This window comes from Carcharhinus amblyrhynchos, chromosome 20 (assembly GCF_965287045.1).
Source record: "Carcharhinus amblyrhynchos chromosome 20, sCarAmb.v2.hapA, whole genome shotgun sequence".
Classification (NCBI taxonomy): Eukaryota; Metazoa; Chordata; class Chondrichthyes; order Carcharhiniformes; family Carcharhinidae; genus Carcharhinus; species Carcharhinus amblyrhynchos.
This window is the reverse complement of record NC_137343.1, coordinates 15,937,525-15,962,499: the sequence shown is the minus strand read 5'-3', so window position 1 is coordinate 15,962,499 and position 24,975 is coordinate 15,937,525. Positions and strand designations below refer to the sequence as shown.

The following is a 24,975-nucleotide window of genomic DNA, read 5'->3' as shown; positions in this document are numbered from 1 at the left end:
AAGCACTATTGGAAATCATTTACAGAACATACGCAGTTACATACAGTTCACACAAGAGGAACAAATGCCTGGTTTCTGCTTTTTCCAATTTTCTCCCTTTCTGCTGCTGAAGTACGTGGGTGCTGGTAGCCCTCCAGTATCTTGCCTAACTAGCCACTGATCTGTAGAAACCCATGAAGTCAACTTTGCAGTATTGTAGCCCAGCCCAATCACTTTCTTGTCAGACAGACACACACATTTACAGTTGAGCCAGTGTGGAGAAACCTGGTTTAAATTTTCTTTTCATGAAACCAAGGGCGTTAAGACCAATTCTAAAACCAAGATGTTCAAGATTAGCTGATTCGGCACACATCAAAAATCAAATGTGGGAATATCTGCTTTTCTACACAACACAACTTGAATCATTACTTCAGCCTCAAATTCCTCCAACTGCATCAAATCAGCACTGTAGTTTTTCCATAATGTGAAGACCATTAATATACCAGTTTGCATTGATGCAAATGCTACATGATGTGTTAATGCCAGAACAGTAGAATTTTCATGAAATCTACAGCACAGGAGGCGGCCATTTGGCTCATCGGGTCTGCACCAACCACAATCTCACCCAGGCCCCGTCCTTAAAACCCTACTTATTTACCCTAATAACCTCCTCATACTCAGGGGCAACTTGGCACGGCCAATCAATCTAACCCGCACATCTTTGGAGTGTGGGAGGAAACCCACATAGATACAGGGAAAACGTGAAGACTTGGATTGGGACCCAGGTCCCTGGCAACGTGACGCACAGTAAGAAGTCTCACAACACCAGGTTAAAGTCCAACAGGTTTATTTGGTAGCAAAAGCCACTAGCTTTCAGAGCGCTGCCTCCTTCACTATGAGGCAGCAGTGCTAACCAGTGTGCTATCGTGCCGCCACATGAATTTCACAGTAACTTCATTGCAGCGTTAATGCAAGCCTTACTTGTGATTAATGAACAAACTTTACTTTGAAGGTGACTTCTCTAGTGCCTGGGTAAACGCTCAAATACAGACATTACACAAGTATCCTTTTACTTTCCTGAAAAGAAATCAATAGCCTAGGAAAGATGGATGAACTCAGGCACAAAGGAAGTAACATAGCCGAGGATCGGAGGTCCCAATAACCAATGCTGATTGCAGACAACTATTGGCAGAGGGTGAAAGTTGCCCTCACCAGAAGGTTACTGAAATGTACCACAGCTAACTTCTGAGTAATTATCTCGTCAATGAAGCTTCAAGGCTGAATGTTTACTCATGAAATCCAATTACTTAATCCTCATGATCAAAATAAAAACTTTAAAACTGCGTCTTATAGTAAGCCACAATTCAAACATGGTTGTTCAGTCAGCTTTAAACTGCAGTTTACTAAAAGAAACACAAGTCATATATGCACCAGCGGGACATTTACAGCAAAATAAATATGTGTTTTGCCGATTTCACAAAGGAACAGGGTAAATGAAGAATAGCCCAAATGTCCTTTTTATTTCATAATAAAATAAATAGGAGCAGGAATAGGGTCAAAACAACAAAGAGGAACTGCACTGCCAGAAACAGGCCCTTTGGCCCACCAAGCCTGCACTGACACAGGATGCCTTTCTAAACTAAAGACCTTTTGCCTCTACACAATCCATATCCTTCCATTCTCTGCCTATTCATGTATCTGTCAAGATGTCCCTTAAACGTTGTCATTTGACTGTTTGAGCCTGTTCCACTGTTCAATAAGGTCAAGATTCAACAAAATTAGCAATCACTATCAGCTTGTCGGTCTGACTGTATTACCTGATCCAGGTCAAAAATCCGCTCCCAGGTTTCAGTAAACATGAATCTGAAAGACTCTCACATGCAGCCACATTGGTTAACTCAGTAAGATTACCCAGTGTTTTAAAGCCAAAGTTGAGGAAGGCTCCAGGCTGAACTCCCAGTTAACTGATTTCTGTCAAGTTGGCTACAATGAAACAGCTTAGCTAAGGTAGGTGTAGGGTGTCAAGTCTCTGTATCTGCTCCTCATTACAAGTTGAGAACTCCTTCTGGGGTGTATGCACAGCCAGGAGTTGGATAAGAATGGATCGGACTTAGTTGTATTGTATCATGTCACATTCACGATTTAAAAAACCATCCAACAACCTAATAAGTGATATATAGGCTAATACATGAAAGGCAAATACTTACTTGAGCAGGGTTGCTTTTTTGGCCCCAGTCCAAGAGCAGAGAGAATAAAATTGGGACTGGAAGGGTAGGAGATGAAGATCTACCGTGGACAACCTGAATTATGCCAGCCATTTTCAACTGGTGGAATCCTCGCTCGAGTCAAAGAACTATGACATAAACTTCAGGCTAACATTCCAGTGAAGAACTGAGGGAATGCTGCATTATTGGTTTGCCATTTCTCAGATTTTTGAACCAAGGCTCCATCTGCTCTCTTAGGTAGACATAAAAGATTCCATGGCACTATTTCAAAGAGGAGCGGAGAAATTAACCTGGTGTCCTGGTAAATATCTACCCTTCAATCAACGTCAAAAAAAACCCTAGTCATTATCACATTGCTGTGTACAAATTGACTACAGTACCTCCTAAAAGAGTTACTACACTTCAAAAGGTGCCTCATTGATTCTAAACCACTTATGTCCTAGATTTGTGAAAGGCACTACATAAATGAGACTTTTCTTAAACATGAATGTAAAGCCTTTGGAGGGATAGGCTTCCATTGATAGTGGAAAAAAAGGCACTGTTATTCCAGAAAACATAGCTGTCTCAGACTATTTAGTAACCCAGAAGTAGTTAGCAAAGCTTAATATTCACAATAGAAACTAGTAAGTAATTCAGAGAAAATGCCTTACCCAAGGTGAGAATGTGGACCTTGCTAACATAGGGAATGGTTAAAGCAAATAGCATACCTGCATTTAAGGGGAAACTGGGTAAGCAAATGAAGGAAAAGAGAATAGAGGGTTAGGATAGATTTAGATGAGGAAAGATGGGAACAGAGTAGTGTGTGGAGTTCCCAACCTTTCTGGAATGGCTGGGAGACTACCAGAATCAGCAACCTCCTGGCGGCCAAAGAAAGAGATCAGCGATTTTGAAACAATATTTTAAACAAATCAGTCCCATAATTCATCATCAGTATCCAAGGGGAAGAAACTTCAACCGCCATTGAGACATGACCGTGCAATGATATTGAATCTTATGCAGCATGCTCTATCAAATTTAAACTTTACATTGAAGAAGGGCCAGGAATGGGATGCTGGCCTTCATAGCGAGGGGGATTGAATATAAAAGTAGGGAGGTCTTGCTGCAGCTGTATAGGGCATTGGTGAGGCCGCAGCTGGAGTACTGTGTGCAGTTTTGGGCGCCGCACCTGCGCAAGGATATTTTGGCCCTGGAGGGAGTGCAGAGGAGGTTTACTAGGCTGATACCGGAGTTGAGGGGATTGAGCTATGAGGAGAGGCTGAATAAACTAGGCTTGTACTCGTTAGAGTTTAGAAGAATGAGGGGAGATCTCATTGAGACGTATAAGATGATGAATGGGATGGATAGGATAGAGGTGGAGAGACTCTTCCCGCTCAAAAAAGACAGTAGGACTAGGGGGCACAGCCTCAAGATAAGGGGGAGGCGGTTTAGAACGGAGTTGAGGAGGAACTTCTTCACTCAAAGGGTGGTGAATCTCTGGAATTCTCTGCCCGTTGAAGTGGTGGAGGCTGCCTCGCTAAATATTTTTAAGAAGCGGGTTGATGGGTTCTTGATAAGAGAGGGGATTAAGGGTTATGGGGAGAGGGCGGGAAAGTGGAACTGAGCCACGACAGATCAGCCATGATCTTATTGAATGGCGGGGCAGGCTCGAAGGGCTAGATGGCCTACTCCTGCTCCTATTTCTTATGTTCTTATGTTCTTATGAAATCTCCAACTAACTGGGACAAGTTTGGTGGGGTTTGAATTTTATTGAGGGACTGGAACCAGCAGCAAGTATTTCAAGGTGTGATAGAGGGGGCTCAGATCTCTTCATTTTATTAAAAACAAAGAGATGGAAAGAGAAAAAATATATTCTCCTGAGTTTAGCAGCTTTTACTATCCCAGGGCACTGGATCCTTATCAAGCCCAGTGAGTGATTAAAGCTTCCCCCCTGCCCCAAACTTGAACATTATTCACCTTTGCTGCAAATTTATCCTATTTGTCCAATTAAAGTTGGTTTGCTTTTCTCTTTCTCGAGCTCCCATTGTACCTGCTTGTGCCATGTCACCAGATTTCCACGATATCACTTCCGCCGACGCCTCTTGAAACATGGCCAACGTTGACAACCCCCATCAAGTGAAGCTAAATGCTGACGTATGAACATACATATATAATCAAGGAGCAGTAGGCCATTTGACCCCTCAAAACTACTCCACTGTTTAATAAGATTATGACTGATGAGATAGCCCCAAATCCCCATTCCGCCTGACCCTGATATCCTATCACCCCCTTGCCTACCAAGGATCTATCCAACTCTGCCTTAAAAATATTCAATGACTTGCGCCCACCACCTTTTCAGGTAGAAAATTCTTAAGACTCATGACAATCAAGAGAAAGATTTTGCTTAATCTCTATTTCAAATGGACAAACCCTTATTTGTAAACAGTGTCTGGATTTTTTCATAGTAAACATTCTGTCCACAGGGACAGCACAGCAGTTAGCACTGCTGCCTCACAGCACCAGAAACCTGGATTCAATTCCAGTCTCGGGTCACTGTCTGTGTGGAGTTTGCACATTCTCCCGGTGTATACGTGTGGGTTTCCTCTGGGTGCTCCAGTTTCCTTCCAGTCCAAAGGTGTGCAGGTTAGGCTGATTAGCCGTAATAAATTGACGCTAGTGTCAGGGAATTAGCAGGGTCAATATGTGGGATTATGGGAATAGGGCCTGGGTGGGAAAATGGTCAGTGCAGACTCGATGGGCCAAATAGCTTCCTTCTGCATTGTAGGGATTCCATGATTCACACCTACCTTGTCAAGACCCCTCAGAATTTTGTATGTTTCAATCATCACCTCTCACTTTTCTAAACTCCAGTAGATACAAACCTTCCTTATAAGAGAGCCCACCAATTCCAGATATTAATCTGGTAAACTTTCTCCGAACTGCCTTCAAGGCATTTACATCATTTCTCAAATAACATGACCAATACTGTACACAGTACCCCAGGTGTGGTCTCACCAGTACTCTGTATAACTGATTCATAAGCTCACTACTTCTGTATTCAATTCCTCTCATAACAAATAATAATATTCTATTAGCTTTCATAATTACTTGCTGTGCTTGCATTCTAGACTCGTGAGTCATGCACTAAGACACCAAGGTCCGTAGGCATCTCAGAAACTGCAATCTCTCAACATTTAGATAAGCTTTTTCATTCTTCCTGCCTAAATGGACAATTTCACTTTTTCCCACATTATATTTCATTTCCCAGATCTTTACCCACTCACCTAATCTGTCTAATTGTGACTAGATGACCAACGGCCTGAATCATAGACCCAATGGACAATTGGACACTATAAATTGAACTGCTGAAGCAGACAGTAAGGATCGCTGAGAACTTGGGCAGGCCAAGACCAAAAAAATACAAGTCAGAGCAAGCAAGGGCATGCCACACCAGCAGAGATCAGAAGGACTTGACCCTGACCACATTTGGCAGATAATTTATTCCCTGGTTTTGGCCAGGCTTTTAGCACCTAGACAGAGCTCCCATATAACCTTATTTGGAGGGAGGCCAAGTGAAATATGCATGCCTGATGATGGACACCTGGGTGCATTTAGGGTCTTCCAAATAAAGAATTTGCAACCTCATTGGGTGCTGTGACCCCCACTTGGTAACTTCATTGGCTGGAAGCCAGGAAACCTTCCTGACGGGTGCAAAGAGGGAGATAAGAGGAGACACCTGGAGGCCACCCCCAGCAAAGACTGACAACCCGCAGTGAAGAAGACTCCAGAAAAGACTCGGCGGCAACACAGAAATGGACAAAAGGGCGCATGAGAATCACCTTTGCAAACAAGGACGCTAAGATGGCAGAAGTTCAGGGAGTTAGACTGTGGCTCGGTCAAATTCATCAGCATGGATAGTTTTAGAATCTTAGGTAAATAGAGTTAAGATAATTTGGGAAATGTAACTGCATTAATGTTTATTGAACTTGTTAATAAAATTTGGTAGAACTGCCAATCAAATCTGGTCCTTTTGTTTATCTAGTAAATAAAGTCACCTGGGTAAAGTGTTTGAGATATAAAAGCTGGGTGAAATGTCTAACTTTTCTAGACAACATAACCTTTTAGTAGCCTCTTTATGTCCTCTTCACAACTTACTTTCCTGCCTATCTTTGTGTCATCAACAAATTTGACAAACATCCCATCCATACCTTCGTCCAAGTAATGATATAGAGATGCCGGTGTTGGACTGGGGTGAGCACAGTGATAGGTATCACAACACCAGGCTAAAGTCCAACAGGTTTATTTGGAATCACGAGCTTTTGGAGCGCTGCTCCTTCATCAGGTGAGTGGAGAAGTAGGTTTCACAAACACGGCATATATAGACAAAGACATAATTGCAAGAGTCCAACCATTATTGGACTTTAGCCTATTTCATCCAAGTCACTTATATAAATTGTAAACGGTTGAGGTCCCAGCACTGATCCCTGCGCTGGGATCAGTGCTGGGATCCAAAAGAAGATCCTTTTATGCCTACTGTTTCCTCTTAGCCAGCTAACCTTCTACTGCCTTTACCATGAGCTTGTATTTTCTGACATGGTCTGGTTGGGCCAAATGGCTTGTTTCTGTGCCATATATCCCAGGTGACAAGAACTTATATTTATAAGGTACCTTTAATGAAATAAAATGTCTCAAGGTGCTTGACGAATTATAATGTTAAGTGAGGTGCCAAGCCACATATGGAGATACTAGGTTAGAATGCCACTAGCTTAGACAAAGAGGTGTGTCTAATGGAGTAGCTTAAAGTCCATAGATATCAATGGCATGATCGAGGGTTTTAGCAGACGAGCTGTAACAATGTTATGTTACTATTCTTCAGTTTTAGCTACTTAATAAGCTTGCTTAGCAGTTAAAACCCAAGTCAGTCTAATGTAGTGCTCTTCTGCCATCCTTCAAAGATTAGAATATAGTCAGTGGTCGGCATATTCAAACAATTTTCTACTCAATCCAAAGGCATGCTACAAATTTCCCTAGGTTATCTGCAAAAGTGAAATTTTTTTTTACTGAGAAATAGGAGGCCAGGCGAGAAACCTGAAACATATCACTGTAAAACACTTGGAAAACCAAAAACAGCAGCAATTTCTTCTGAATTAGGTCTGTTCGTTGTTTACATCACTGCACATGTCTATTTCATGACTTCAGCTCCTGAACAGATTGATGAGTGAAAGAAATGCCCAGTGTAATACAGAATCTCACAGACCAGAAGATCACAGATTTAATTCTCAGCCTGTGTTGAGTTAGCTAATCGCATCTTAAATAAAAAGCAGATGGAGCACTAAAAATGGCCTCAGTAATCACCATGTTTGGCTGGCTGTTGATTAGAGATTAAAGGAGGGCTAGGTTTCACTCTGCAACTAGAAGAGCGTGAAACAAACATCCCCTATACAACTGAGAAAACATTATGGCATACAGACAAATTATTGCACTATTTAATAATTGAGACTTCAAAATATTTGTACAGAGAAGATGAACGAAGTCCTGAATGAAGTCAATTCCAGGCTCTCATTTGGCATTTGCATATCTGTGAAAAACTCAAAACAGAAACAGGGCTTGGAGGACAGGGGAAAGTTGTCTTTCTCCTGTGCAATTTAAAGTTGAAGTGCAGTGTAGTATTCTCTGTTGGTTTGGCTGGATCAGTTAATCTTTTTAAGAGGATGATGGAAATCTCTCAAAATATATATAGGATGTAAATTTCATGGAAACACACTGAATATTTTTTCATAAAGCTGCAGTAATGCCACAACTGTTCTTAATCTGTGTGCATGCTTGGGGCATGAACTGCATGGACAGCTGGGGTTGGCACAAAAACAAATCAAGATCCTCACATCTATTATTTATTAGAGATAACTTAAGTAAAAGGGAAAGAATCCAGACTAATTAATTAGTGCTATAAGACTGCATTTTATTCCAAGACATATACTTAATTTAAGCTTGAAGAATTTCAGTCATCTGACAACCACCATATTTTGGTATTCTCACTAGACCTATACCATAGGACTTATACCATACAGGGGAAAAAGTGAATACATTTTTTGGGAAGTTTTACAAACTTCTTGTTCAATAAATTGGCCAGTTGTTACATGATAGGTGTTAATTAAATGTAAATAGTTATATCTCAAAGACAACCACTACCAGTGACAGACAAGTACCATTAGCAAGACAAGATCAACACACACCTCAGTGTGCCTTCCATTGTCAAGGGGAACTATGAAAATGTCACAGACTGCTCATCATCCTTAATCAAATCCTATTACAAAATGCCTACACTGGGTTGGGTAGAAACCTCAGATGTTATGCTTTAATGAAACTGCTATTATGTCAAGTTAATTTTGATTGAGAATGTAGTCTCCAAAAGGCATGAACAGTGAATAACTGTATCTACATCCGTTTCTCTTACCGTACAGGCCCACTGATCCCAGCTCCCAGCTTCTGAGTCCAATTAATTGCGTACTCATCTAATATGGAGGATTCCTGTTAAGGAAGAATAATAGCATCAGAAAATTTATCCTGACTCAGAGGATGGAAAGATTTTCTCATATCAGCTTTATTCTATAATATGCACACACTGCAGTTACATTGCACAAGTTACAGAATCCCTATAGCGCAAAAGGAGGCCATTCAGCCCATCAAGCTGCAGAGATCAGCAGGGTAAGTACATGGGGGGATAAGGCCTCGGTAGGATTGTTGTATCTTAAATGACAGGTGTGCCAAATTTTATAGCACAAAATAGAACATAGAACACTACAGAACAAACAGGGCCTTCAGCCCACAAGTTGCGCTGATCATATCCCTACCTACTAGGCCTATCTATAACCCTCAATCCAATTAAATCCCATGTACTCATCCGGAAGTCTCTTAAAAGACCCCAACGAGTTTGCCTCCACCACCACCAATGGCAGCCAATTCCACTCACTCACCACCCTCAGTGAAAAACTTACCCCTGACATCTCCTCTGTACCTACTCGCCAGCACCTTAAACCTGTATCCTCTCGTAGCGACCATTTCAGCCCTCGGAAATAGCTTCTGAGAATCCACCCGATCTATACCTCTCAACATCTTATAAACCTCTATCAGGTCACCTCTCATCCTTTGTCTCTCCAGGGAGAACAAAAGAACATAAGAAATAGGAGCAGGAGTAGGCCATCTAGCCCTTCGAGCCTGCCCCGCCATTCAATAAGATCATGGCTGATCTGTTGTGGCTCAGTTCCACTTTCCCGCCCTCTCCCCATAACCCTTAATCCCCTCGCTTATCAAAAACCCATCAACCTGCGTCTTTAAAATATTTAGCGAGGCAGCCTCCACCACTTCAACGGGCAGAGAATTCCAGAGATTCACCACCCTTTGAGTGAAGAAGTTCCTCCTCAACTCCGTTTTAAACCGCCCCCCCTTTATCTTGAGGCTGTGCCCCCTAGTCCTACTGTCCTTTCTGAGCGGGAAGGGTCTCTCCACCTCTATCCTATCCATCCCATTCATCATCTTATACGTCTCAATGAGATCTCCCCTCATTCTTCTAAACTCTAACGAGTACAAGCCTAGTTTATTCAGCCTCTCCTCATAGCTCAACCCCCTCAACTCTGGCATCAGCCTAGTAAACCTCCTCTGCACTCCCTCCAAGGCCAAAATATCCTTGCGTAAGTGCGGCGACCAAAACTGCACACAGTACTCCAGCTGCGGCCTCACCAATGCCCTATACAGCTGCAGCAAGACCTCCCTACTTTTATATTCAATCCCCCTTGCTATGAAGGCCAGCATCCCATTAGCCTTCCTGACCACCTGCTGCACCTGCAGGCTGGGTTTTTGCGACTCATGCACAAGGACCCCAAGGTCCCTCTGCACCGTTGCCTGCTGCAGTTTTTCGCCACTTAAGTAATAGTCCTTCCTACCATTCTTCCTACCAAAGTGGACCACCCCACACTTGCCAACATTAAATTCCATTTGCCAGTTCCTGGTCCATTCGCCCAGCCTATCTAGATCCTTCTGCAGACTCTCCACATCCTCCGCGCAATTTGCCGTTCCACCAATCTTGGTGTCATCAGCAAATTTCGACACTATACACTCGGTTCCCTCCTCCAGATCATCTATATAAATGGTAAATAGCTGAGGCCCCAGCACCGACCCTTGGGGCACTCCACTAGTCACCAACCGCCAATCCGAATAGCACCCATTAACCCCCACTCTCTGCCTCCTATTTGACAACCAATCCTCTATCCACGCTAACACCCTACCCCCAACTCCATGCCCCCTTACCTTCTGCAATAACCTCTTGTGAGGTACCTTGTCAAACGCCTTCTGAAAATCAAGAAAGACCACATCCACCGGCTCTCCTCTATCCACCGCCCTAGACACATCCTCATAGAACTCCAATAAATTTGTCAGACACAACTTCCCCTTAACAAAACCGTGCTGCGTCTGCTCTGTCAAGCAACTCCCCTCAAGATGCCTCGCTATTTCCTCCTTGATGACGGATTCTAACATTTTACCTACAACAGACGTTAAACTAACCGGCCTATAATTCCCTGCCTTTTGCCTGCCACCCTTCTTAAACAACGGCGTAACATTAGCCGTTTTCCAATCTTCCGGCACTTCCCCGGCGCTATCTTGGATCTGGTTTTATGTAATGAGGCGGGTAGAATTAGGGACCTTGTGGTGAAGGATCCTCTTGGGGAGAGTGATGATTGTATGGTGGAGTTTCTGGTGCAGATGGAGGAGGAGGAAGTGGATTCCCAGACACGCGTCCTTTGTTTGAACAGAGGGGAGTATGGTAGGATGAGAGAAGAATTGGCGAATATTGACTGGGGGAGCACGTTGGAAGGTAGGTCTGCTGAGGAGTAGTGGAGGATCTTTAAGGAGATCTTTCTTGGTGCTCAGCAGAAATTTATTCCGATGGTTAAAAAGGACTGTAGGAGGAGAGGTAATAAGCCGTGGATAACGAAGGAGGTGAAGGAAAGTGTTAAATTAAAAGCGGAGGCGTTTAGAGTAGCTAAGAGTAGTGGGCGAGAAGAGGATTGGGAGACGTTTAAATGTCAACAAAGATTGACAAAGAAGTTGATAAAGAAGGGTAGGAGAAACTATGAAGCTGGGCTAGCGCTTAATATAAAAAAGGATAGCAAGAGTTTTTATAAATATATAAAAAGGAAGAGGCTGGCTAGGGTGAACATTGGACCCTTAGAGGATGAGAGGGGGGACTTAGTGGTCGGGGATGGGGAGATGGCTGAGGTCTTGAATAACTTTTTTGTTTCGGTCTTCATGGAGGAGGACGTGAATAATTTGCTGGGTGTTAGCGATGGAAAGGTGGTAGGACTGGAGGGTCTCAATGACATTATTGTTACTAGAGAGGCGGTGCTCGACAGACTGGAGGGACTGATTGTGGACAAGTCCCCAGGACCGGATGGAATGCATCCGAGGGTTCTGAAAGAAATGGCGGAGGTGATAGTGGGTGCCTTGGTGGAGAAAAGACTGACTTCCCTCAACCTATCCTCATAAGGCATGCCAGCCAATCCAGGCAACATCCTCATAACTCTTTCAATAGCTTCCACATCCTTCTTGTAATGAGGCAACCAGAACTGTGCACAATACTCCAAGTGGGGTCTGACAAGGGTCTTATAAAGTTGCAGCATTATCTCCTGACTCCTAAACTCAATCCCTCGATTAATGAAGGCTAGTACACCATAAGCCTTCTTGACCACATCCTCCACCTGCGAGGCCGACTTAAGAGTCCTATGGACCCGGACCCCAAGGTCTTTCTCATCCTCTACACTGCTAAGAGTCGTACCCCTGATATTATACTCCTTCATCCCACTGGACCTGCCAAAGTGGACCACTACACATTTATCCGGGTTGAAGTCCATCTGCCACTTCTCCGCCCAGTCTTGCATCCTATCTATAACACCTATAGGTATTATAAAATAAACAATCACCAATGGCATTGCTTATCGTGAAAAAAGGATCTGACCGATATCAACCTCTCCCATTTTCTAATTGTGTGTTACTGGGTTGCCCACTTTTCTTTCATGTCTCTTTCCTTGACCCCACCCCCCACTCCCTCTCAATGGTCAGCACATGCTTTTCTCCATGCAATGTCCTACATCCTGCATAGCTTTTACCCTAATTTTTAAATTTAATCTTTAAACTCTCCTCCCTCAGTATTTTTACCTAGTTTCTTCAATATTTCTTTACCAGTGTATTCAATTTTCATTCCCCACTTTTATCAGGGAGGCGATGGCTTAGTGATATTATTGCTTGACTGTTAATCCAGAAACTCAGCTAATGTTCTGGGGACCTGGGCTCAAATCCAGCCGTGGCAAATGGCGGAACTTGAATTCAATTTTTAAAAATTATCTACTGATGATCATGAAACTTCCGATTGTCGGAAAAACCCATCTGGTTCACTACTGTCCTTTATGGAAGGAAACCTGCCATCCTTACCTGGTCTGGCCTACATACAATTCCAGAACCACAGTAATGTGGCTAACTTTCAACTCCTTTGGACAACTAGGGATGGGCAATAAAGGTTGACTCATGTCCCACGAATGAATAAAAACCCTCAGTGTTTCCAATAAATTGGTATATAACGTTAACCAAGTTATCTATAGGAAGAAGCTGTCAAAAAGTGCTGCAACGTGGAGAGGATGGTAGAGCACAAATACAATAAATTGATTTTACATTTATACTGTCGGGAGGGAGGGTACTGTGTGGACCCAGAAGTAATCAAGAGATGAGAATGTCAAGACTTTGAGAACAGTAGGACAATAGCACTCTAGAATGAGATGTAGCAGGTTAGAGCAAAGAGTATCAGGCTATCATGGTGCAGATCATGGGATAGGTTGAGGGTTCTGATGTCCTTCAGCACAGTAGAGGCTGAAGAACATCAGAACCCTCAACCTATCCCATGAGTCTGGATATTGGGCACCTTCAAAGTTGAGGTTTTGGAAGAATGCGGGGGATGGGGGGGTTGCGATATTGAGGTTTGTCCACAGTTGAGAAGAGTGGATTACTTCAGAAAAAGGCTATATTTGATTTTGTAAGTTCATTTGCAGCTGCATTTAGAGAATAAGTAGTCGTCCAAATCATTAAGCAATGGGAGACGTGGTTGGGTCAACAGAAGTACTTGGGGCATGTGCATTGGAACAAGAACACTAGGACAGAGAGAGGAGCTTCAAATGAAGCAACCAGCAGTAGGGAATAAAATGGGTCTGGGATCACCAGAGAGAAGTATGAAGAGAGAATCAATACAGGCACACATCTGAATTCCAAGTATAAGCTCATGAACAATAAAAGTATATTTCTTTCCCCTTTTCATCCTCCTTACTATTTTTCTCCCCCTCTGTTTTCCCATGTGATTTCCACCTCTTTCCTGTTTTCTCTCTCATTTCCTTCATGGTCTTGCTTTTTCTCACCATTCTTTTCACTGATATTTCCCTCCATCATTTTGCATTGCCTTTCATGTCTCAGTATCTTATTCTGCTTCTTAGGATACTGGGAAAAATGTGAACTGGATGGGCAAGGAGGGAGGAAGCAGTGAGAGGCAGGACCATCTGAACTAACAGTATACTCAGATGCACTTGGGGGTTATTCAGGGCAGCCCTCTGGGAAACACAAAGCAGATGAGAGAGTTATAAATCATATATTTACAGACATGGCTGCAAACACTCAGTCTGACTGAGTGGCTATATGGCAAGTGATCAGGCGAGTTATTTCCAGGCAGGACACTGCTGCAGCCTGGTCCTCTGAACGAAATAGTTCTTGACATTCAATTTCACCCCCAAACCTGTGGTCAGTTTTCTCCCTAGGTATATAAAGATAGCATAATTCATTTATCCTGTTAATATTATAGGGAATGGGGTAAACTGGTGTGCCCCAGTGTTGATCAATCTTAGTAGTAATACAGAAAACCCAGGAGTTCTAGTGTTTAATCTTGGACTGTGTAAAAATGAGCCAAAAGAATATTCCAGAGAAAGAATGCACAGAGCCAAAGGCAAAATTGTTTCTGAGGCAACTTTAGTAACCAAATTACGTGATCAAACATATCCTTGAATATAGTTACTGTAACTATGTAAAATTTCACAGTATACCATTTTCTGACATTTATACAAAAGAAAAATTTCAGAATGCTTGACTTCCGAATGTGGAGATTGAGGGGGAGCAGGGCTTGAAAAGAAATCCTGGCCATCTTAATGATGACAGGGAACATGAAACACAGAGGAAGATATTACTTGCCAGTATGAACAATTCCCTTCTGTATTGCAAAAATAAAGAACCTTGACATGAACAGCAGCAAATCATAGATAGTCTCGGGATGAGGGCCCAGTCATTTATGATAAAGATGAGGAGAAATTTCTCCACTCAGAAGGTTGAGTAAATTCAAAGCTGAAATTGATAGATTTTAGGCACTAAGGGCATCAAAGAATATGGAGCTAAGATGGGAAAGTGGATTACTGTAGGAATTCAGCCATGATCTTATTGAACGGTGGAACAGGCTCAATGGGCCATATAGCCTACACCTGCACCTATTTCTTACATTAGAAACTAAAACATTTTAGTCAACAAATCTAGCTCAAACATTTGAGCTCAGCCCAAATACTTCCAATTTAATCATAGGCTCCCAGAATTAGAGTAAACCCTTTCATAAAACATTGTCAATTAACTTTAGACAGTGCAGGCAACCCTATGAGTGGGGATGAATATTTTGTTCTGGTTTAATTTCCTTAATGGATTGTGCAAGTCATGTAAAACTTTTGCCAGTAAGTTTTCAGTTGAGGGAAATGTAAGCAGATGTTATGTTTTATATTTCCAACGCAGTTCATCATTGCAAGTTTAGATACCTACTTTCCTCATGTTTGATTTTTATATTCATACTTGTTAGCTGTGATCTGTTGCAGTTTTGAGATAAGGCAGCCTGAGCTAATCAGGTGCAACTGGGCCAGAACTTCATACATTAAGTATAACACCCGAATTGACACGCAAAAAAAAAAATCATAGAATAGAATCACTACAGTTCAGGAGGCCACCATTTGGCCCATCGACAATGCACACATTCTGACAGAGCATCTCACCCAGGCCCACTCCCCCACCCGTCCCATAATCCCACACATTTACCAGGATTAACCTATACATCTTTGGACACACTAAAGGGGCAATTTAACATGGCCAATCCACCTAACCTGCACATCTTTGGAGTAAGAGAAAACTGGAGCAGCCGAAGGAAGCCCATGCAGACATAGGGAGAATGTGCAAATTCCACAAAGACAGTCAACCAAGGCTGGAATTGAACCCAGGTCCCTGATGCTCTAAGGCAGCAGTGCTAATCATTGTCACCTAAATATACAATAGCTTATATTTATATAGAGGCTTTAACATGATAAACACTCAAAGGCATTATAAAACAAAGCCACATAAGGAGATGTATGGGCAGATATTCAAAAGCTAGGTCAAGGAGGTGGGTTTAAGAAATGCCTAAAAGGAGGAAGAAGAGGTAAGAGAGGGTGGCAAGGCTTCATCAGATGGTAAAGTCAACTAGGTGATCGTTAATACAGGTTGGGAAGCTTGAATGGAGGGTGAAACAGGAGAGGACAGTAAAATTAGGGGATGCCCTTTTAGGCCAGGGAGTAGGTGAAATTATTTTCTCTCAGACGATTATGCGGCTTTGGAACTCTCCCTCGGAAAGCAGAGAGACAGAGCCATTAAATATCTTTGAGGTGGAAGTAGATTTTTTTTTGCTAGGCAAGGGAATCAAAAGTTATTGGGGTGGATGTGAATGTGGAATTAGGGACACAAACAGATCAGCCATGATCTTACTGAATGGTGGAGCAGTCTCAAGGGACTGAATGGCCTACTTGTGCTTCTATTTCATATGTTTATAAGTCAGGACAGAGAATATGATGAATTGAGTTGGAGGTAAAAACCACTGAGGATGAGAAGGCATTCTGTGCAGAGTAGGAAAATATTGAAGATAAGGTTATTGAGAAAATTGGCATGGTACTTGGGTAAAACAAAGCAAGATGTTCAAAGGAAGGGAAAATGCCAGGAGAGCAAGGTGACAGACTAGAGTGAGATTTGATTATAAAAGCCACATCACCATCGTCTGGGTGACGCAAGTGGTGTAAAGTGTAACCAGGCAGGAAAGCTTCAATTAAGAATAATATGTCACCACCCCTCAGCCAGATTTCTATCAAGCTATGATGTGATGCAACATCCACATTATGTTCGTAGATTAGAAATGCTTTCTTCACGAGTGAAGAGATTCTGAGGAGAGATCCAGAGGGCATAGGTAGCTAGATTGCTGGCAAAGTCTAAACCATCAGTACCAGGAAGGGCGAGATGGACAGGAGGAGATTGGCAATATCAGCAAAAGAACTGGATGAGACAGTTGCTAGTCAATGACCCATCTGGAGAATGCCAAGAGAGGCACAGGGAAACTGTAGGCTTCTTGAAGAGGAAGTCACAACTGGTACAGTGGCAAGAAGAATGGGAAGTACTTAAGGGTAGAACTGGGCAAAACACATGCACATCTATATCATTACCACCATATTGTTCATGGCATGTTGAGATGACACTGTTGCAAAAGGAAAAAGTATGCTGGGGTCAGGAAACAGAGGAGGAGATGTGCATCTTTCAGTGAAGGAATTTGCAAAATAGCTGTCAGAGATCACCTTCCAGAAAATAAATGTTTCTGACTGGTGCTGGAAAGTAAATCCTATGATTACATAAATTAATCTCTGGATGTATACTCTTTACTATCTATCCACTTACAAAGTGGCTTTTTAAACTGAAGACCAAGAAACTGAACATCTCTGGAACAATACTTAATATAATTAAATAGCAACTTCTGGCAAAGCATTTAAAATTCAAGTATTTTATACACAATCTCTTTTCTGAACTGAAATTTTAGATAATGCCAAACTGCAACAAAATACAAGGCAACATTAGCAAGCTTGCAGAATGGGAATGCAATTGGCAAATTAATTTCAATATAGGTAAGTCTAAGGCAGTGGATTCAGGTAGGAAGACCACATACACTTCAGAAAATAAGAGTCTAAATGGGGTACAGGATAAAAGGCATCCACAAGTACAGGTACACCAATCACCAGAAGTAGCAGCACACATAATAAGGTCATCAAAAACTATTAAGGTTCCATTCTAGAAGGATAGAATTGTAAAGTAGATAAGTAATATTCAACTTGCATCAAACCTTGGTTAGGCCGTAGTTCTGGTCTCCATTTTATAAAAAAAATTTTAGAAATGCTGTAGAAAGCGCAAAAATTGATTTGAGGATAACACCATAGAAATCTGTTGTCGATTCACACTCCCCATCGTTATTCTGTAACTGTTAGAAAGTGACAGCGCACAGATTTGGATGAAAATATGAGCAGACTAAAGTGTGATGTACTCCCACCGTCAAATAGTCTTAACTTGCAATGATGGTTACACTGACAAAAGGCAAACATTTCATTCAAGGGCAAACTCAAGAATGAAGGCATGAAAATTTTGTACAAGAGCTCTCCCAACAGCTGTCCGTCAGATTAATTTTTGGTGTGAAATTGAGCATGAAGACCAAAAGGAACTGGTGTTCACAGTTTAGCTTATACTGACTTAATTGATCTCAACCAGAATAAATGGTGGAATGCTACAAACCAGCTCTGATATCAAGGACTGAGTTTGGGTGGTTTGGGGACATAACAGATGAAAGCAAAGTAAAAGTCAAGACTTCTATTCCTCATGATTACACAGAGACCACTTCTTGAATGGTATGTCTTGATATCAGTTGAGGAGCAGTTTGGGGGTCATCTAGGATAACCCATGCAGTTGAGTGACCCACAAAAATACCATCTATACATAGAAACGGCCACTTGGGTGAGGCTTATCAAAACCAGATCCCATCATGAATCATCACCTTTAGGAAGATTTAGCAGCTCAAAATTGGGCTCCATGAATTGCTGCAGGCCATCAGCAGCTTTGCAACCACAAACTGTAACTTAATGGTCCAGCATATTGCCCATGCTACAATTACCACCAAGCCAGGGGATCAACCTGGTACAAAGATCTGGAGGAGGGAACCGAGTGTACGGTGTCGAAATTTGCCAATGACACCAAGATTGGTGGAACGGCAAATTGTGCAGAGGGTGTGGAAAGTCTGCAGAAGGATCTAGATAGGCTGGGCGAATGGGCCAGGAACTGGCAAATGGAATTTAATGTTGGCAAGTGTGAAGTTGTCCACTTTGGTAGGAATAATGGTAGGAAGGACTATTACTTACATGGCGAAAAACTGCAGCATGCAACGGTGCAGAGGGACCTCGGGGTCCTTGTGCATGAGTCGCAAAAACCCAGCTTGCAGGTGCAGCAGGTGGTCAGGAAGGCAAATGGGATGCTGGCCTTCATAGCGAAGGGGATTGAATATAAAAGTAGGGAGGTCTTGCTGCAACTGTACAGGGCACTGGTGAGGCCGCAGCTGGAGTACTGTGTGCAGTTTTGGTCGCCGCACTTACGCAAGGATATTTTGGCCTTGGAGGGAGTGCAGAGGAGGTTTACTAGGCTGATACCAGAGTTGAGGGGGTTGAACTATGAGGAGAGGCTGAATAAACTAGGCTTGTACTCGTTAGAGTTTAGAAGAATGAGGGGAGATCTCATTGAGACATATAAGATGATGAATGGGATGGATAGGATAGAGGTGGAGAGACTTTTCCCGCTCAGAAAGGACAGTAGGACTAGAGGGCACAGCCTCAAGATAAAGGGGGGGCGGTTCAGAACGGAGTTGAGGAGGAACTTCTTCACTCAAAGGGTGGTGAATCTCTGGAATTCTCTACCCGTTGAAGTGGCGGAGGCTGCCTCGCTAAATATATTTAAGATGCGGATTGGTAGGTTTTTAATAGGCGAGGGGATTAAGGGTTATGGGGAGAGGGCGGAAAGGTGGAACTGAGCCACGACAGATCAGCCATGATCTTATTGAATGGCGGGGCAGGCTCGAGGGGCTAGATGGCCTACTCCTGCTCCTATTTCTTTTGTTCTTATTATGTTCAAAGTAGAATGCAGTAGGCAGGCCAGAAGCAACACCAGACAATACCTAAAATGAGGTGGTAACCTGGCAAGCTACAAATCAGCAACTCTTGCATGCCAAACACTGAGTGACAGACGGAACCCACAACCAACAGATCAGATCTAAGCTATGTAGAACTGCCACATCAAGCCATGAATGGCGTTGGACAATTAAACAACTCACTCGAGGCGGTGGCTCCACAAATATCCCCAATCTCAAATGATGAAGGATTCCAGCAAAAGATGAGACTGAAGCATTCGCAACGAACTTCAACCAGCAGTGCCGAGTGGATAATCCATTTCAGCAGTAAACTAATGAAAGGACCATCAACACTGCTATCAAGCGATACTTACTCAGCAGTGACCTGCGTTCAGTTGGGGTTCTACCCAGAATCACTCAGATCCTGACCTCATTACATCCTTGATTCAAACCTGAACAAAAGAGCTGAATGCCAAAGGTGGAGTGACTACTCTTAACATCAAGGCAGCATTTGATAGAATATGGCATCAGGAAGCCCTTAGCAAAACTGGGGACAATGGACATCAGGGGGAAAACTCTCCACTGGTTGGAGTCATACCTGGCAGAAAGGAAGATGGTTGTGGTGATTGGAGGTCAATCATCTCAGCTCCAGGATATCACACAGGAGTTGCTCAGGGTAGTGTCCTAGGCCCAACTACCTTAAACTGCTTCATCAATGACCATCATTCCAACATAACGTCACATAGGAATGTTCATTGGTGACTGTGCAATGTTCAATATTATTCTCAACTCCTCATATTAAAGCAGTCCATGTCCAAATGCAGCAAGACCTGGACAATATCCAGGCTTGGGCTGACAAGTGGAAAATAACATTCATATTACACAAGTACCAGGCAATAGCCATCTCTAACAAGACAGGGTCTAACTATCGCCCCTTGACATTCAATGACATTATCATCACTGAATCCCCCACTATTAACACCCTGGGAGTTACCATTGATAAGAAAATGAACTAGACCAGTCATATAAATACTGTGACTACCAGTGCAGATTAAATGCTTGGAATCCTTCAGCGAGTAACTCACCTCCTGACCCCCCAAAGCCTGTCCACCATCTACAATGCCCAAGTCTGGAGTGTAATGGAATATTCTTCACTTGCTTGGATGAGTGCAGCTCATCAAAAAGCAGCCCGTTTGATTGCTACCCCTTCCACAAACTTTCAATCCTTCCACCACCAACTAACAGTGTACACCATCTGAAAGATACATTGCAGGAACTTACCAAGGTTGCTTAGGCAACATCTTTCAAACCCATAATCACTAACATCTAGAACGACAAGAGCAGCAGATACCTGAGAACAATACCTAGAAGTTGCTCTCCAAGTCACTCACCACCCGGACTTGGAAATATAGCGCCATTCCCTCACTTATCACTGGGTCAAAATTCTGGAACTCCCTAACAGCACTGTAGGTGTATCTACACTTCAGGGACTGTAGAGGTTCAAGAATGCAACTCACCACCACCTTCTCAAGAGCAACTAGGGTCGGCCAATAAAAGCTGGTTTAGCCAGCAACACCCACATCCCATAAATCAATAAAAAAGTTTGAAGGTTAAAAAAGCATGGAGAAGATTTCAGCAACAGATAAGCTGAGATAGGATCAGAGATAGCCAATAAAAACATCAGTAGATGGGTGGCCCTTGTGATGGACAGGATAAAAGGTTGAAAGCTGAACCCAAGGTCAGTTATGAGAATGGTGTCATTCAGCCCGAGACAGATGCCAGGTTGGGATGGGGAATCAGTAGCGAGGCAACGAATGTTTGTGGCAGCACAAAGGCAATAATTTTGGCCTTCCAAATGTTTTAATTGGGGAAAAAACAGTTGATCTATGATTCAAAGTCTGACAGTGCAGAGGCAGTAAAGCTGTCAATTAGCACAGATCAGTAGAATGCTGAACCAATGCAAGGTGTGCTAACCATAGACACAGCTGTATGGAAACGCAGAATGGAGGTTACACACTTGCTCACAGGGAAAGGAGACATCTGTGAGAATAACATCAGCAGACAATTTGCTCCACTCAGTGTACCAACAAGAGCATGGATCATCCAGCTGCTATTGTGATGTTGTGTGACAAGAGGCAAAACAAATTGTTGCTCAGAAGAAACTTGCAAGGACATTTCTGTTCAAAATCCTCGTAGACTGAACTACACACTGCTGAATTGCAAAGAATTGGCAGCAATGTATTTTTCCACCAAGCAGGGAGACACCATTACTTGCCCCTTGTACAAGACTTCCACATTGGATGACCGCAATGCAATATTCTGCGTTTTACAGTACAATAAAACTTTTCACAGCTCACCCACAGACTATCAAGATAGCACCAATCTTTATTTTGACAGGTTATTGACATGAATACCTTTGATTCTTTTTATTTGCCTAATAATTTAAATTACAGTATGGTACAACTGAATTCAACACAAGTGTGACTTCAGTATGAAAGAAATTTCATTTTTAAAAGCTAACGGCCAAATAAAGCAGCCAAGTATTGGACTCAAAACCTTTTCTCTCACTTACAGCAAAAATCTGAAGGTTCCTAACACTTTAAATATTAGTTTTACGTGACAGCTTAGCAGCATTAGTGTGTTAATACACTGTGGTGAGACAATTACACCTTTGATTTGCATGCTGATACTTGAAAATGCTATCCACATTATAGTTGCACTAGCTATATTTCATTAAAAAAATTGCTTCTACCTCTACCTGCACATCTAGGATTGACAAGCCATTCTCTGCCAAATATCCTAGCATTAAGAACGAACAAGGCAAGTTGTCTCCATACCACTCCAAAGAGTTGATGGTTCATTATCATCAGCCATAGGAAAACATTTAAAACAATGCCATGACTACAGTATTGGTAGCAGGTATACATATTAGAATCAACAGCACGATTGATCCGATTCTGAGCCTCGACTCCACATTCTGATCACCCCGAAAGATTACTGACAAACAAGGAAATCAAAAGTTATCTAGCTCTGCCTTAAAAATATCCAAAGACCCTGCCTTTGCCACTCTCCGGGGAAGAGAGTTCCAAAGACTCCAACCTTCAGAGAAAAATATTCTGCTCATCTTTGTTAAAATTGAAATTGCCTTTTTTTAAAACTTTGTTCTTTACCTCTTGTCTCTCCCACAAGGGGAATCTGCCAAGTTCCCTTGGGATCTGGAGTTTCATTAAAACAATTTTAAAAACTGAATTATCAAAATATATAATTACATCATGAGCTTGCAGAACCCACGAGTGCTCAACTTTAAGCCCATAGAAAACCTCAGGTTAATCCCAAGTACTTTTGACCCCACATCCACTTGCTTTAACAAAACGTTAATTTAAGAACAACAATAAATGTCATTAATAGGGTTATAATATTTGACTCATCTAGAGTGAGGCCGATTTAAGTGACCCATTTGGCCGAGGTATGGAGCCTCATGCTTAAATTTAATTTGTGGTTTGCTTTTGTTTCGGGTAGCTCCCCTTCAAGGGGCTGCCCTTCTTGCATTCGCCCTGTTTACCTAATTTAGTTTAATTGTTTAAACTCAAAAGAGATGCTGTCAGGGAGTCGTTGTCTTTAGCAGAGGTGGTGATGGGAAGGGCATTTTTTAAAGTAAGATTTAACATATCTTATTCCTTTAAAAGCTCAATTGAAATGCGTTTCCAAACTGCATCAGTTTTAGTGCTCATAAATCTTAACTGCTGACATTTCTTCGAAATTTTGAGAGCTAAATGTTAAAACACTGAAACAGTACCAACGAGACTTGTTTTTACTTAAGTGCAACTGGTTCAAATAGGTCGCACTTTAAGTCTCCAAGTAACTGCGAGTTCAAAGGTCTATTGTGCAGTTTGGAAGCGCTGGATTTTCTTTCCCCTTCGGGTAGCAGAAACGCTGTCAACGCAAAAATCGAGGAACAGCCTGGATGTGAGCAACAGTCCTAATGACGCACACATCCCACATGTAGCATTTAAAGCTACGTTTCCTGTATGAGACTGGACCATTGTAAGGATGAATTGTTGCTGCTGATGTGCCCCCACCCAATTCACACACCGACTCGGGTCACCGGTACCATCGTGTAATAATACACGCTTCACTCTCACCTTAATTACTCTGTCCACGCCGTCGTCAGACATACTGCTGATCTGAAACGGGGAAGACAGGGGGTGGGGGGGTCGAGGAAGGGAAGGGGAAAGGGAGAAACAAACCCCGGCTTATCAAGAAGGCAGCCGAGCCGGGGCGGGGGGGGGGGAATGAGGACAAGGCCCGGGTGAAGGGGATGAAGGGAGAGGGGGTTAGGAGAAAATATCGTTCCCCTTTTAATCCAGCTCTTGAAATACAACCGACGGCTTCAAATCGAATTCTTCTCCGTACCCGGCATGATGAAGCGCAGCTTCTTAGTCGCCTCACTCGCCGGCTACACGGATCCCGGCAATCGAGCAGCCGCCATTACTGGCACAGCTCATCTTAATGAACAGAGCATGCGCCGCCGCCAAGCCCGGTACGTCAGGCTGGGACGTCACAGCGTCCCCCGGTTGCCCGGGCAGTTGTCGGCTGGGATGCCGGGATACCTCTGGGAGGACGGCTGGTCCTCCGAATTCCCGGAGGCATGGCCGCTCTCAATTGAGCGCTACGGTCGGTCAATGCTGCAGATATTGGAAATCTGGAATAAAAATATGGTGGAGGTACTCGACAGTATCTGCGGAAAGGAAAATAAACAGACTCAATGTTTCAGGGCAGATAAGCTCTAAGATGAATCATTTGATTTGATTTATTATTGTCACATGAATTGGGACCCAGTGAAAAGTATTGTTACTTGGGTGCTGTACAGACGAAGCATACCGTTCATAGAGTACATAGAGGATGAAGGGAGGAGATGATGCAGAATGTAGTGTTATAGTCACAGCTAGAGTGAAGAGTAAGATCAGCTTAATATAAGGTAGGACCATTCAAAAGTCTGATGACCGTAGGGAAGAAGTTGTTCTTGAGGTGGCTGATACGTGTTTTCAGACTTTTGTGCCTCTTTCCCGACAGAAGAAGGTGGAAGAGAGAATGTCCGGGGTGCGTGAGGTCCTTGATTATGCTGGCTACTTTTCCGAGGCAGCGGGACGTATGGACAAGAGTCAGTGGATGGGAGGCTGGTTTGCGTGATGGACTGGGCTACATTCACAGCCCTTTGTCGTTTTTTGCGGTCTTTGTCAGAGCAGAAGCCATACCAAGCTGACCATGGAATAGATTTTGTTGGAGTACTTGCGTATTTCTATCATTTTTCTGGTTTTATTTCAATGTTCCAATACCTGCAGCACTTTGATGTTGCATTTGTTTTTAATTCATTGTCACTACTCTTTTAAGAATGCCTGATTTGAAGAATGTTGGCCCTTCTCTCTGACCGAATTTCACCTTCATTGCATTCTGTTTTTGTGTTTGATCAGATAGAAACTGAAACCTGCCCTCAGAACCAAATATCTTTCATCAGCAGGCCATCAACCTGAAGCGTTAACTTTGTCTCTCTCTCTCTCCACAGCTGCTGCCTTGACCTGCTGAATCACCAAAAGAACAAAAACATAGATTTTGTCACAACACCATTATATCATTTCTCTCTCTGTCATTGTTTGCCACCATTAAATCTTTCTCTCTTTCTTTCTATCAGCCATCTTTAGTATCCCTCTAATATTTTCTCAAGCTCAAGGT

At 42.8% G+C, this 24,975-nt stretch overlaps 1 protein-coding gene across 1 annotated transcript in view; it reads right to left on the bottom strand.

Annotated features, from left to right (window-relative positions):
* mapkapk5 (MAPK activated protein kinase 5) overlaps positions 1 to 23,737 on the bottom strand; it is an 80,096-nt gene extending 56,359 nt beyond the window's left edge. Inside the window, exons 1-2 of the mRNA XM_080208151.1 lie at positions 23,388 to 23,737; positions 8,635 to 8,708 (exon numbers count right to left, since the gene is read on the bottom strand). Of these exons, the coding sequence (XP_080064277.1) occupies positions 8,635 to 8,708; positions 23,388 to 23,420 (107 nt within the window). The 5' untranslated portion in view covers positions 23,421 to 23,737. The remainder of the gene's footprint in view (positions 1 to 8,634; positions 8,709 to 23,387) is intronic.
* Positions 23,738 to 24,975: the final 1,238 nt, after the last annotated feature.